The sequence below is a fragment of the Pelophylax lessonae genome (assembly GCF_965119305.1).
Source record: "Pelophylax lessonae genome assembly, chromosome: 1".
Taxonomy (NCBI): Eukaryota; Metazoa; Chordata; class Amphibia; order Anura; family Ranidae; genus Pelophylax; species Pelophylax lessonae.
Window position 1 is genome coordinate 883,904,976 of NC_138768.1, and position 15,664 is coordinate 883,920,639.

The 15,664-nt window shown below is 44.8% G+C and overlaps 1 protein-coding gene and 1 long non-coding RNA gene across 2 annotated transcripts in view; both read left to right on the forward strand.

The window, feature by feature from the left end:
* The window catches only part of LOC309557791, a 533,354-nt gene that overhangs the window by 267,489 nt on the left and 250,201 nt on the right, over window positions 1-15,664 (forward strand). The window lies entirely within an intron of this gene.
* The window catches only part of LOC309548072 (cytosolic phospholipase A2 gamma-like), a gene marked incomplete at both ends in the record, with an annotated part of 122,829 nt that overhangs the window by 73,246 nt on the left and 33,919 nt on the right, over window positions 1-15,664 (forward strand). The window contains one exon of the mRNA XM_082248041.1: window positions 15,505-15,645. Coding sequence (XP_082104167.1) covers window positions 15,505-15,645 — 141 coding nt within the window. The remainder of the gene's footprint in view (window positions 1-15,504; window positions 15,646-15,664) is intronic.

Sequence of the window (15,664 nt, forward strand, 5' to 3'; positions counted from 1 at the left end):
CAGAAGCTGTTTAGAAGGGGATGACGCTCGCGACCCGGAACTGACGTCGGGGCCGGTGCAGGCGCAATGATTCCTGGGAGCTATGACGTCCAGCTCCCAGGAATCATTGCAGAGCCAGGAAGTGACGACGGGCCGCGGCCGAGGAAGGAGGAAGAAGGAAGTAAGGTAAGTATATTTTCTTCGCTACGAGGTAAGTAAAAAAAAAAAAAATATGCGATTATCCATTTCTTTTTCAGGTGACCCGGAGCGAGAAGATGGAGGTAAGTATAAAAATAGGGTGGAACTCCACTTTAAAAAAAAAGAGGACAGCCTCTGTGAAGCTGGGCATTTTTTGGCTGCGTTACTGAATGCTCATGCACAATGGCTGTAGGCTCATTCGTCCTTTTGCGGAGGTGACAAACCTGGTCAGTCAAACCCAAGGCAACATCATCGACCTCATCGTATATGCGTTTTTTCTAGAGCGTGCCCTGCGAAGAGTGCTGGATCAGGCCGAAGATGAGCATGAAGAGGAAGAGTTGTGGTCACCATCACCACCAGAAGCAGCCTTGTCGTTGTCGATTGTTGGACCTGTGGCAACGCAGAGAGAGGAGTCTGAAGAAGAGAAGTCAGAGGAGGAAGGTGGCTTTGAGGAGGTGGAAGACCAACCACAGCAGGCGTCCCAGGGGGCTTGTTGTCACCTTTTGGAGACGCTTGGTGTTGTACGTGGCTGGGTGGAGGAAGAGACCTTCAATGACGTCAGTGAGGACAAGGAACGGGATTTGGCTAGCTTGGTATCCAACCTTGTGCAAATGGGGAGTTTGCGGTTGTGCAAATGGACTGACTGACTGTTAAAGGGGAGTTTGGTCTGTCAGAGTTTGGTCTGTCACTGTGAAGCGGGCGTAACCCTTACACTACCTGATTGATACAACATCATACCTGCTCGTATACACACACTGAATGTTTTAAAGCACGTTATTCCAAACAATTTAGGAATGTTAGGTGAGTTATGCCCTTTATGGATTAAAACCCGACTCTGCGTCAATTACGTAATTTTCCATGGAAGTTTTGCTATGGATCTCCCCCAGGCATGCCACAGTCCAGGTGTTTGTCCCCTTGAAACAACTTTTCCATCACTATTGTGGCCAGAAAGAGTCCCTGTGGGTTTTAAAATTCGCCTGCCTATTGAAGTCTATGGCGGTTCGCCTGGTTCGACGGTTCGCGAACATTCGCGGAGGTTCGCTTTCGCCGTTCGCGAACGGCAAATTTTAGGTTCGCGACATCACTAGTGTTTACGTGAAGGGATTGATCTGAAAATTTTTCTTACCTTGTGTAGGTGGATTCATTGAAAAAATATTAGCCAATCAGGGCTCAGTTACAGTGCTAACTAAATCAGAGTTTACTCTATTAGAACCAGTGCTTACCTTGTTGGTGAAATTAGGAACATTGAAAATAGGAGTGGAAACAAAGCCCAAATCACCAGAAGAATTAGAGTGAAAGGTTGGAGTGTTAGAAGACGCCACGCTGGACAGTGACTGTGGTGGATTAATTTTATTGTTGGCTTTATTTGAAGGTTGAAGTGTCTTTTTTAAAGATTGATTCGTCTTTGAAGTTGGAAAGTGAATCGTTTCTCCTTCACCTTTCCATTTTTTAGTTGCATGTGGGTGAGATCCATCTCCTGAGAAACCTACTTGAGTGGAAGAGATAGAAGAAACAAAAGAATAGTTATCAGAGTCAGTTATATCATTTTTGGAGTTATCTATAGTATGGTTCTTCTTTGCCCAACGCTTGTTAGGAATTTTGGTGTTCCATTTATAGGCGTAGCCTGAATCATATGCTGATCGGTTTCTCAAAAAAAATTTCTTTTTAGTCTTAAGTAAATTATTCACATATGTTTCCAAGTGGGATTTTAATTAATTTTCTTTTGTGGGAAAGTTGGAATGTGAAAGTAGTTGCTGGTTGTCTGTAAACCATTTTTGTATTTCAATATCCAAGGAAGTAATTTCCTTTGTATACTGATCACACATTAGTTTCATCATTTGAAAGGATTAAGGAACAAGTTTGGAGATTGCTCTCCCATTTTATGCTCAGATCAGGTTCAATCTTAGAGAGATTCTTAAAAATTTGGATACGCAGGCCCCAAGGGACTGCATTTTCTGTAATATATCTTTCAAAGTACTTTCTATGCCAGAACAGGCGGGACTTTTTCTCTAACAGCCTATTCAAACGTACAAAAAATCTATCAATATCAACTTCTCCTAGTGTAATACAGGTTTGGGTCTGAAATTTTTTTTCCATATAACCATGCCAGGCCACTCCAGAGTATTCAGCCATTATGTCAAAGTGCAACAACAGTTTAAATAAAAAAGAAAGTACTTAATCTGAATCATACATAAAAATATATTTTTGAGGAAATTTTTACAGGCAATACAATGGTTTATTGAAAAACCTATTTGTACAAATTCAGTGTCTGTGAGGGCGCCACCGTACACGGATGTTCTGCTGCAGCTTATTGTTCCCTGATCTAATACATTGAACCAAGTTTTTGCTCAACCCTGGGGAATAAATCCTCCTACACTTACCCAAACTGTCAATCCTGATATTATGGATATCCCTGTATTCCTTCCAAAACTGTATATCGGAGCATATTCAGGCATATAATAGTTGACCTATTAATCCCTTGGGTGCACTCCTTGATCCGTTTATAATCAAACCTAATAGCGACATAATACATCACATATTAATAGGCCTCAAAACACGATTACAAAAGGGGTTAATGAATCGCTCCTGAGTTCCATCTCTGTGAGCATTGGTAGACAGACGTTGCATGTAGCCAGATTGCCCTACATGTTTCGCTTACATAGCAAGCTTCCTCTGGAGCTACTGGTACAAGAAGTGTCTGGATGAGAACCAGGTGATGAGGAGATACAATATGAGTAAAATAGTCCTTGGAAGGTATAGCAAATAACGAGGGGGGTCCTCTCCTTCTGGAGTGTGCTGCCGGGAAACGCCCACATTTTTCAGAGGTAAATGGTTATATCTTTAGGAGAACAAACACTTGTCTCCGTATAACCATGACAGCATTCCCCATCCGGGGGGGGGGGGGGGGTTACACGTTCCCTATCTTGGAGTGATTTCTGCCCTACTATCAATCCCTGCCATGTCAGCATAGGAGCATCTGTTCTACTACATGCATCCTCCATTTTTTGGACTTTCATACCCTTTAAGCCTCCATATTTTGCACCCTTGACTGGTACTACAATTTTGGTTATACGGAGACAAGTGTTTGTTCTCCAAAAGATATAACCATGATGACGTAAGCCGGCGTGCTTACGAAACGCATCGGGACGCTAGGACCAGTGACTACACTGACCCAACTTCCGGTCAGCTTCCGGTTTACATACTCGTGGAACGCGGAAGGCATTTTTGAGAACCGGAGACCACAATATGTGACTTCATTCTCGTTTTTGACCTAATAAATGTAAGTGCACCTAATCTTTTTAATAAACTCTAAGTTCAAGCGTACTTCACTATCGAGTCCATTTTTGTTTTCCCTTGGAAATGTTGTTTGGAAGCTCATTGCCTAGGTTAACATATTGGGATCTCCATTGAATGTGAGGAGACGGTGCCTGTTTCTGATGTCCGGTATTTGTGATCTGATATGCCTGTTTGACCCCCTATAACAAGGGGTCCACGATCTCTGGTAAACGCATACACTACCTGTGGTGATTTGGTGGAGGTGCATGGTGTTACACAACAAGTTTATCAAGTGTTTATCCATATTCATTTATCCGCTCTTATAAATATATGGACTATTCATTGACACCCCATTACAACATAATCTTATGTTGAATATGCACTTTATTGTATTGTGCATGATTGTTTCATTATTATCACAGAGTTTTTAGTTTAGCGCAATCATATATTTATCATATAAGTATTTCTGTATCAATAAAATTTGTATATTTTAAATAATTTATCTGTTTATTGGCACCTAAAAAATCCCCAACCCAATTCTCTCTTCCTCCCCCAAATCTATGGGTGGTTGAGTTTTCCTGTTTGTGTGTATAAAGTTCTGTAGCTAGGTATCTGTTTTTTCTTTGTATAGAAGGGTTTTCAGGTCCTTGTCAACCATGGACATTGATGGAGGGGTAGCAAGTGTCCAAGATTTTAGTATGGCTTTCTTTGCTGCCAGCAGACACAGATGACTCCATTGAGGGAGGGGAACTTGGCGCTGTGTTTGTGGTTGTAGTCCCGGTGGCTGAAATCAAAGGAGCATTAGGTGGGCGATTGTCAAGCCCGTGACTTCCTGGATGAATTGTATGATTTTGTTCCAAAACTGAGATCTTGGGGCATTGCCAGAATCTGTTGGTTAATGTGGGGTTTTGGGAACTGCACTGTGGGCAGACTGCCTTGTGAACTCCAGTTTTAGTGAAAAAGGCTGGGATAAATGCTTTGTGTATCAATTTCAAATGGGTTTCCCTCCAAGTCTCATTTATAGTGGTTTTTCAAACTCTCATATAGCCAGTCAGAATATTGTCAGCAAGGTTTTCTGCAGGAAATTCCATATTCCATTTCCCAAATAAGTCCTTTGTGGAGATGCGGTTAATAGCATTTTGTAACATTTTATAGGTAATCGAGATCAAATATGAGTGCTGAGCGACCATGTTGTCAATAATCGATGACGTTTTTTTTGCTTTCAATAATTTTTTATTGAGTTTTCAAAACAATATTGATAAACAACCAATGGGCCTAAAAGGCCTGAGTCAGTGTACAAGTAAGTAAAAGAAAAATAAAAGAATAGTGTTGTACAATAAAGGAACAAGGACAGGTTATACAAAAGGCATTAACGGTGACATATCATTACGTGTCCGTAATATACTTTGAGTACCACGGAAGCCATAGGTCACTAATGATCACAAGTCTAACCTGTGTGTGAGCAAATCTAACTTCATAATTACAATGGAGTTGAACTGTGTTGATAACATCCGTAAGTGAGGGTACATATGCTGATTTCCATAGTCTCACTATGCAAAGCCTAGTGGCAAGGAGGACATGGGTCAGGACCAGTCTGAAATTTGGAGGGACAACCTCTGTGCCAATGTTTAGAATCACTAAACTCGGAGAAGGGTGTATGTCGAAGCCCATAACCTGCAACACCATAGTAAATACTGCTGGCCAGAGTTTGGAGCGCTTGCTGCACTCCCAAAATATGTGATAGATGTTGCCTACTTGTCCGCATTGTCTCCAGCATTCAGGTGAGGTGTTATCATGAAACTTGTATGGTATGGTGTCAGGTACCAGCGTATCATACATTTATGTGACATTTCCTAGAGTCCTACACATTTGGTTGCTGCATAAGTTGTAGATAATGCTTTCTTCCATTGGACGTTTGTAAAAAATGTGCCAAAATCTTTCCCATGCTAGGATTGGGGGAGATTTGAAAAAGTCTGCTTTATCTTTAATAATCTTGTAAAATAAGGATATACCCCCCTTGGGACCATGGCCTGGTCTGAGGAATTGAATTTAATGTCTTGGGTCTTGTGTAGCAAGGATGCTATTCGTATATAATTATAATGTTCAGTTTGTGGTAAGGCGTAATCCGAGCAAAGGGTGGGGAACGTTTTTTGAGTATCATCTTTGTAGAGATCTGTAATCTGTGAGATGCCTCCACGTGTCCAATGGGACAGAGTGAGGTCTGGAACCAAATGTGTCAATAATGTGAGAGGAATAGGGAGTTCAGGCAAGAGTTTGGAGCTTTTTTTATGGCTACCATCACACCCCTTTTCTTGGCTGGGATACTAGATTTAGATATGTGTGGAAAGTTCTCGTGTGTACATAGAGGAGTGTGATTCAGATGGAAATTAGTCTCCTGCTCACACAAGATGTCGCTTTTGTGGAGATTGGCTTCTTTCCACAAAGATGCCTGTTTAACCGGGTAATTCAGCCCTCTAGCATTTATTGATAGTAAGGCAATTTCAATGATGGGTTTGTGTGGAAGGTAACAGTGGTGTATTTCTTTACTATTCTGTACCTAATAAGGTTGGAGGAGATTGCCTAAAACAGGATCCTTGATGGACCGTTAGAAGGAGGTGATTTCTGTTGGTTTAGGAGTAGTGATGGACAAACATCGGCCGGGGCGGTTCGCGAACGTTAACCGCAAATTTTCTCAAATGTTCGCGAACTGCAAGTTCACGGCGAGCCCCATGGACTTTAATGGCAGGCGAACTTTAAAAAAACCTTTAGGTCATATTTGCAGCCACAAAACACTTAATAGCTGTGCACAAATAGTCCCACAACATGGACACTGTCATAACACAACTATTAAGTCAGAGACCCACTAATAATGTAATAGCTACATAGTTACATAGTTAGTGAGGTTGAAAAAAGACATCAGTCCATCCAGTTCAACCTATGATGTGTGTGTGTGTTTTCTGTTAACCGTACATTGTATACCCCTGTATGTTGTAAATTGTATACCCCTGTATGTTGTGGTCTTTAAGGTGCCCATCTAATAGTCTTTTGAAACTATCGATGCTCCCTGTGGAAGAGAATTCCACATCCTTACTGCTCTTACAGTGAAGAACCCCCTGCGTATTTTAAGGTTAAACCGCCTTTCCTCTAGTTTTAGTGAGTGGCCACGTGTCTTATTGTATTCCCTTTCTCTGAATAGGTTTTTCCATATGCTAGGGTCGCCAGTACAGTATTTGTACATTGATATCATATCCCCCCTCAATCGTCTCTTCTCCAGAGAGAATAGGTTCAGTGCTTGTAGTCTTTCCTCATAACTGATGTCCTCCATTCCCCTAATTATTTTTGTTGCCCTTCTCTGGACTTTCTCCAGTTCCAGCACATCCTTCCTGAGGACCGGTGCCCAGAACTGGACAGCATACTCCAGATGTGGCTGGACCAGAGTCTTGTAGAGTGGTAGAATAATCTCTTTATTTCTGGAGTGAATCCCCTTTTTTATACATCCCAGTATTCTGTTGGCTTTGCTTGCAGCGGCTTGGCATTGCATGCCACTGCCAAGCCTGTTCTCTACCAGTACCCCCAGGTCCTTTTCCATCCTAGACTCACCCAGAGGTTCCCCCCCCCCCCCCCCCCAGTGAGTAGCTTGCTTTCTGGTTTCTGGCACCCAAGTGCATTACTTTACATTTTTCAACATTAAACCTCATCTGCCATGTAGTTGCCCACCCCGTTATTTTGTTCAGGTCCGCTTGTAAGGTTTCCACATCCTGCATAGAAGATATTGGCATGCTTAATTTAGTATCATCTGCAAATACTGAGATTTTACTCAATATCCCTTCCTCTAGATCATTTATGAATAAATTAAACAGGATTGGCCCCAGGACAGAACCCCGGGGGACCCCGCTTTCCACACCCGCCTAATCTGAGTACTCCCCATTAATCACCACCCTTTGCAACCTCCCCTGGAGCCAGTTCTCTATCCAGGTACTCACCCTATGGTCCATACCTACCTTCCTTAGTTTGTACAGTAAGCGTTTGTGGGGAACGGTGTCAAAGGCCTTTGCGAAGTCCAGGTACACCACATCCACAGGCTTACCTTTATCTAGGTGGCAAGATTGGTTTGGCAAGAACGATTTTTCATGAATCCATGCTGATTACTACTAATAATACCGTTTTCATTACTAAAGTCTTGTATGTGGTCCCTTAAAATCCCCTCCAAAATCTTGCAGACTACAGATGTTAGGCTGACCGGCCTATAGTTACCCGGGATATATCTCAGCCCCTTTTTAAATATGGGTACCACGTTGGCTTTTTTCCAATCAGCTGGCACCATACCTGTCTGTAAACTATCCTTAAAGATCAAGAATAATGGTCTGGCAATTACCTGGCTGAGCTCTTTAAGAACCCTCGGGTGCAAGCCATCCGGTCCCGGGAATTTATTTATGTTAAGTTTCTCTAGTTTACTTCTAAGTCTATCTTCTGTTAACCATGGCTGTATTTCCTGAGGTGTGTTGTTTAGTTTGGCCTTACAAGCTGGGTTCGTGTAGCCCCTTTTGTAAAGACTGAAGAGAAGAAATTATTTAACACTTCCGCCTTTTCCCTGTTCTCTGTGGCCAAAACTCCCTTATTGGCTTTTATGGGGCCAATGTGTTCTGGCCTCGCTTTCTTACCGTTTATATACTTAAAGAACTTCTTGGGGTTCTTTTTACTCTCCTCCGCTATATGTCTCTCGTGTTCTATTTTAGCCGCCCTGATTTCGTCTTTACATTTCTTATTGCACTCTTTGTAATGCTTAAATGCTGCCAGTGACCCCTCAGTCTTGTATTTTTTGAAGTCCTTTCCTTTAGCATTAATATGCATTTTTATGTTGGAGTTTAGCCACCCAGGGTTTAAATTTATTTCCCTTTGGAATGCACTGGTCAATCCCTTTGTTAAGTATGCTTTTGAAGCACTCCCATTTTTCCTCTGTGTTCTTTGTTCCCAGGGTTCTATCCCATTTGATATTTTCTAGCAGAGAGCGCAGTTTTGGGAAATTGGCTCTTTTGAAATTCAGTGTCCTTATATTACCCTTGTGTTTCCTATTACTGTAATTAATACTGAAACTAATTGACCTATGGTCACTGTTTCCTAAGTTGCCCCATATTTCTATATCCGTGAGCAGGTCTGTATTGTTGGTGATCAGTAGGTCAAGTACCGCATTGTTTCTTGTTGGTGCATTCACCATCTGACCCATGAAATTGTCCTGCAAAACATTTAGGAACTGCCGAGCCTTGGCTGAATGTGCGGTTCCTTCTGCCCAGTCTATATCTGGATAATTAAAGTCCCCCATTATAATGACATTTCTCATCCTTGCTGCCAATCCAATCTGTGAAAGGAGGTCCGCCTCCCCCTCCTCCCTCAGGTTGGGGGGCCTATAGCATACGCCCAATATTAACTTCCCCACAGTGCCTTCCCTTTGAAGTTCATTATTAATATCATCCCTCATATTTACCTGTACACTGTTCTTAATATACAGACATACCCCTCCCTCTTTTTTACCTTCTCTATCTCTGCGATAAAGCGAATACCCCTGAATGGTCGCCATCCAATCATGAGAGCTGTCGAACCAAGTCTCAGTTTTATCCCCACAAAATCTAAGTCCTCCTCAAACATCAGCAGCTCCAGCTCTCCCATCTTGTTGGCCAGGCTTCTGGCATTGGTATACATGCCTCGTAATTTTGACCAGTTACATATATCCTCATTTGATGTTTTTAGGCTGCTCTCTTGATTTTTCCCCATACCCACCCTGGGTTTAGGAGCTCCGAACACCCTACCACTAATGTCCCCATTTCTGCCCTCTGAATCTTGTTTTCCACTGGCTAATTCTACATCTGTACCCTCCCCCCATCACCTAGTTTAAAAGCCCCTCTAACATTTCGGCCATCTTCTCACCCAGAACGGCTGCACCCTCCCCATTTAGGTGCAATCCATCCCTACCACAGAGCCGGTGGCTGACTGAGAAGTCGGCCCAGTTCTCCAGGAACCGAAACCCTCCTTAGTACACCAGCTCCTCAGCCACTTGTTAACTTCCCTAATCTCCCGCTGCCTCTATGGTGTGGCTCGAGGTACAGGTAGTATTTCTGAAAATACTACCTTGGAGGTCCTACTCCTCAACTTAGCGCCTAAGTCCCTGAAATCTTTTAGGACTCTCCATCTTCCTCTGCCTATGTCATTGGTACCCATGTGTACAATGACAGCTGGGTCTTCGCCAGCCCCACCCAATAATCTGTCCACCCGATCCGCGATGTGCCGAACCCGAGCGTCCGGTAAACAACAGACTGCTCGGCGCTCACGGTCTTTGTGACAGATTGCACTGCCTGTCCTTGTAATTGAGTCCCCTACCACCAGCACCTGTCTTTCCTTTCCCTTTCTCCCGGCCTCACTGGAGGAGTTCTTCCCCTGGCAGCTAGGGGCGTCACTCTGCTCCAGCAATGCTGGTCCCTGACTGGTTTCCCCAACATCATGCAACGGGGCGTATCTATTGGGGTGCTCCAGCCCAGGACCGGCCTCCTTGCCTTGTCCCCTTCTACCCCTCCTAACTGTTATCCCTCTATTCTGCTCTGATGCCTGCACCTCCATTACTCCGCCCACCTCTGTGCAGGCCCCTGCCTACGCCTGATGGGTATGATCCCGGCTCTCCTTCGGTATGGATATTCGGCTCAGTGTTGCCAGCTGCTTCCCTAGATTCAGGACCTGGGCTTCCAGGGAAGTAACGTGCTTACATTTTGTGCATTTGTATTCACCCTCGATCGCATGATCGAGGAACGCATACATATCACAAGATGTACACCGAGTCGCATCTTCACACCCGCCGGGCATTGTACCTACTAATCTAATCAAATGTGGATTCAATAATTTAAGTCTATCCTGTGTGGCTGTTTCCTGGCTTCCTAACTCTATCTTCTCACCCTCTGGCACTCCGCTACACTCACTTGACACTCAGTCGCACCACACTCACGGTCACACCACACTCACGGTCGCACCACACTCACAGTCGCACAGCCCGGTCAGTCACACAACACTCACAGTCGAACAGCCTGGTCAGTCGCACTGCCCGTCAGTCACTGTCATAGAGCACAGTCGCACAACACTCACAGTCGCACAGCCCGGTCAGTCACCCAGAGCAGTCAGTCGCCCAGCAGTTAGTCGCAGAGCAGTCAGACGCAGAGCAGTCAGTCGCAGAGCACAGTCAGTCGCCTACAGTCCCTAGCTAGTCCCTCTGGTTCCCACTCACCAGCTGCCAAACAGCTGATCGGTCACCTACTCACGTGCTGCTGTTCCGAGTCACCGGCACATCTCCCCCCGCAGCTCCTTCACACACACACACTCATTGTGCTGCACATGCTGCCCACACACACACACAGCTTTCGGATTCCGCTCTCTCCTCTCAGTGCCTCCCCCAGCACGTCAGTCTAAGGTATTTTTCCTGGTTGCTAAGGTACTACTCCCAGTACCAAGGTACGTGCAGGTATCAAGGTACTAGGTACTGTCAAATCTACTGCTTGTCTGCCCTGGTCTGTCCTCATCTGATTGAAGATCCTGCAGCCTCCCCCTGTCAGTCTCTCTACACACTGTCTGTGCCAGTCTGTGTGATCCCCCTCCCCCTCACTCAGCCAAATAGCTGATTCAGCACACTCATGTTTCTGCTGTCTCCTGTCCGGTCAGTCAGTCCCCGCATGCCTCCAGTACTGTTCCCACCGCTTGGTGTCTGTCACGTTGCGTCGGCAGTCCCCCTTCAGTCACTGGCTTCTGTCCGAGTCTCCCTCAGCTGTTCCCCCTCTCCTCTCCACGTGGTGCTCTCCTCTGCCTCTAGTGGCCACAGGAAGCAACAGCAGCAGATTACCCACACTGAACTGAAAAGTGTAGCTCTGCCTAAATCAGCTAGAACTGACAGCAGCCGGTAAATACATGTCAAATACATATAGGGTCCATTCACACATCTATAACATGGGTCAGCATCCCTTCCACAATTTAGCGGAACGTTTACAGACCCGTTGATTTTCAATTTCAGTATGAAAAAACTTGGCATTCATAGCATAAAGAAGTAAGTGTCGACCACCACAGGCCCCAAAAATTAGCCCACATGCGTCCACCTGACAGCAAAGAACGTTGTATTCTGTGACTGGAGGTACTTTAGGCATTCACAGGATAAATAAGTAAGTGTCACAGCCATTACAGGCCCCAAAAATCAGCCCACATGCGTCCACCTGACAACAACTAACATAGTATTCTATGATTGAAGGTACATTAGGCATTCACAGGATACACAAGTGAGTGTCGCCCGGCCATAAAAGGCCCCAAAAATTAGCCCACATTCGTCCACCTGACAGCAAGGAACGTTGTATTCTATGATTGAAGGTACATTAGGCATTCACAGCATACAGAACTAAGTATCGCCCGGCCATCACAGGCCCCAAAAATTAGCCCACATGCTTCCACCTGATAGCAAAGAACGTTGTATTCTATGATTGAAGGTACATTAGGCATTCACAGGATACACAAGTAAGTGTCGCCCAGCCATCACAGGCCCCAAAAATTAGCCCACATGTGTCTAACTGACACCAAGGAACGTTGCATTGTATGATTGAAGGTACATTAGGCATTGACAGGATACACAAGTAAGTGTCTCCCATTACAGGCCCCAAAAATTTGCCCACAACCATTCACCTGACAGCTAAGAACGTTGTATTCTGTGGCTGGAGGTACATTAGGCATTGACAGGATAAATTATTGTCGGCTATGAAAGGCCCTAAGAATTAGGCATTCCACGGACATAAAAGGCCTTTTATGCCGCTGAATTTACCGAAGACAAGGACCATGAATTGTTCTGGGTGGATGGTGGTCTGTCGGATATTTGTGGCCCATCATGAGGCATTTTAATCAAACATGGTATACTGGTCACATGTGTTGAATTCCTCCAAGATCCATGCCTCATTCATTTTTATAAATGTGAGGTAGTCAACACTGTCGTGAGCTAGGCGAGTGTGTTTATCAGTCACGATCCCCCCTGCTGCACTTTTCACCCTCCAGACATCCATCCAAAACATCTCTCCCAGGAAGCGGGCCAGGGGGGTGCCCCGTATACCCAGCCCCACCCGGGGAGGGGGGTGTCTGTCCTTGGAAGGGTCCAACATCCCATTGAAATCACCCATAACAAACAGTATGGCAGTGGGTTTATCTAATACAAATGGCACCAAGTCCCGCAACACCTCCCAAGAGAAGGGAGGGGGAATATAAATCACTGCCAGTACATAGGTACAAGCATACAGTGTGCAATACAGAAAAATGTACTTGCACTCTGGGTCAGATAATTTCACCAGCTCCTGGTAGTCTAGTGAGTTAGTGATCAAAATGCATACCCCCCTGGAGCAGGAGGTGTATGTAGAATGGTATATCTGTGGTGCCCAGGCATACTTTACGCAACAAATGGTCTCAGCAGTAAGGTGAGTCTCACGGAGACCTATGATAGCTGGATGATACTTGTGCAGGACAGAGTTCACCATAGCCCTTTTCAAAGGGTCACCTAGTCCCCTGAAATTCCAAGAAATGAGAGGTATATCAGTCATCACCCATTACATACACAATCATATATAAGGTAACCTTACATAGGCAGCTACTCCCGGGAAGGCAAGAGGATGGTATTCGATGGCTCACAGTCTTTGCAGGATTCAGTCTTCTTCAGGAAAGACATAGTTCAAACAGCAAACAGGAAGTCTGTAAGAGAAAGAAAATAGAACCAGGAAGGCCCAGGGTCCATGCACCTGGGCTGCAGAGGAACTGCAGCACAAGAAAAGCGAAAAACTGCCAACAGGGAAAGAGATCTCGCAACAAGACACCCACCATGTGGGCCAACAGAACTGGACAATGCAGTAAGCGCTGTGACGCACTCTTTGAGAAAAACATAGCCTCCATTCGGAGCCATCCAGTAATATTCAATAGGCAGTAAATGTCTCCGGTGTACTTAGTTACGACCCATCACAGGCTAATGGGCATTGGACTTGACATAAAGTACAGAAATCACCCACTTCAGGTTTCCGTCGACCCACGTTGCCGTGCCTGCACCGACTGCTCATTGACATCCAGCCAATCGGCGGCCTCCTTGGCCGTGTTGAAAAAATGTGTTTGACCTCTGGCTGTGACCCGCAAGCGGGCAGGGTAAAGCATTGCATATGGCAGTTGTATGCGCTGGAGGCGCTGTTTGACTTCATGAAACTTGGCCCGCTTTTTTCTGCACTTCCGTGGAAAAGTCCGGGTAGAATGACACCAGAACCCCATTATATTTTTTCACAGCTTTCTCTCTTGCTAGTCTATGCACCTTCCCCTTATCCTGATAGTGCAGCAGACATGCCAGGATAGGTCTGGGCACATTGCCAGGGATAGCTCTGGTAGGGGTGCGGTGCACTCTCTCCACTGCAAAAATGGGGGAAAACACCTCCTTACCAAAGACATTCGGCAGCCATCCTTCTATAAAGTCCATGGGGTCCTTGCCCTCCACCTTCTCAGGGAGGCCCACAATCCTGATGTTATTCCATCTGAGGCGATTTTCAATGTCATCCGTTTTGTCTTGTATAGCATGTGCTAAGTTAGAGGTGGTGCGGGATTCACTTATAAGTGAGGGCAGTTTAGCCTCCACATCACTGATACGCCCCTCCACTGCAGTAGTGCGCTCCCGCATTTTCTGGAGGTCATGCTCAGCAGTGAAACCTCCTCTGTGAGCCCCCCCCAGTCTCTCCTTAACTGTGTTCACAGATGCTGTACATTGGTGTACAGCAGTTAATATCTGTCTCAGAGTGGGTTGGGAGTCCACCTCCGGCACGTCCTCCATATCAGTTTGGCAGGCATTGTCAGGGGGGACAATATGAGCAATCCCTGTGTCAGCCCTAATGTCTATGTTCAGCATAGCACTATTCACCTCCTCCCTGTCATCCTGGTTGCCAGTCACTTGTGCATATGTGAGTTTTTGGGCATAATATAGCATATCCTTAGGGGCATCTTTGCGAGCAGTCTTACCAGCCTTGCCTCCCTGCTCCTTCCCTTTATCTGCGCCCCGTGGAGTACCTTTCTGCAGGCCTGCGGTGTTGCCATGATGGGATTCCAAGGCCGCGCCGTCCTCCTTACTTTTTCGGGTCATTATGGCACACATCCAGATCAGAAAGGTACCGTTCGCTTCCTCAGGGTATAATGAGTCTTTTGATGCTGAGTATAGGCGGATCAGAGACTGGAGAGAGGATCGGTGAGAGGATTAGAGCTAGGAGCTCCGTGCAGCATGTCCGCTCACATGCCTGGTTTGGCCGCCCCCCCCCCCCCCCCTTCCAGTTTTCCTTTAAAAATTATATTTTATCATTTAAAATGAGAGAAACCCTAACATTACCATGAGGGCCTCAAGCGGGAAGGAATGAGGTATGACTGGACAGGGAGATGAGGTTTTGAATTCACTGGTTATTGTTGAGAGTTCCACTGTACTAGAAGAAAGCCAAGATGTGTGTAATATATGGAGACCTGCTGTACAGGTGGATGGAAAATAAATTGTAAACCTTTGGCTAATTTAATTAATTAATTTTAACAACCCACACATTGTATACCAAAGATGTTATATGATGTGTTCTACTCAATGATGGGATATATTTTGTGTGTGCGGTTTTATACATTTCAAAAAATATCTTTGTTTGATAAAAAAAAGGAAAAAAAAAAAGAAAAGAAATGTGCTCATTTTAGAGACATTTTCTATCCTGCTTTTTCAAATGTTTTCACCACTGCAGTCAAAAAATGGTTGATTTGACCCCACCAACTATTAAGAAAATCAAATAAATATTCAAAAATACAATTGTTTTCAAGCTAAATTCTCCTAGTACATGGCCAGCTTTACAGTTGCTCTTTTTTTGTTTTTTGTGCTTGTTCTTGACGAATCCTTGTTTGCAATGAAGAGGAAATAGAGGGGACTCTTCAGTATGTAGAGGAGACATCTCTGGATGGACAATAGCTGGAGGAAAATGTATTCTCATCTATCTAATCTCATTTCAGAAGCTTGGTTTGAGTTTACTCCACACAAGTCCGGACTTCCTGCTTATGAAGCCTATGTAAAGACTGAGCATCTGGGATGTAAGTTTAAAGAAGGATGTTTATTGGAGGAGAAGCCTGAACATGACTTGATGTATCTTCAAGGTGAGCCGAATCAGAAATG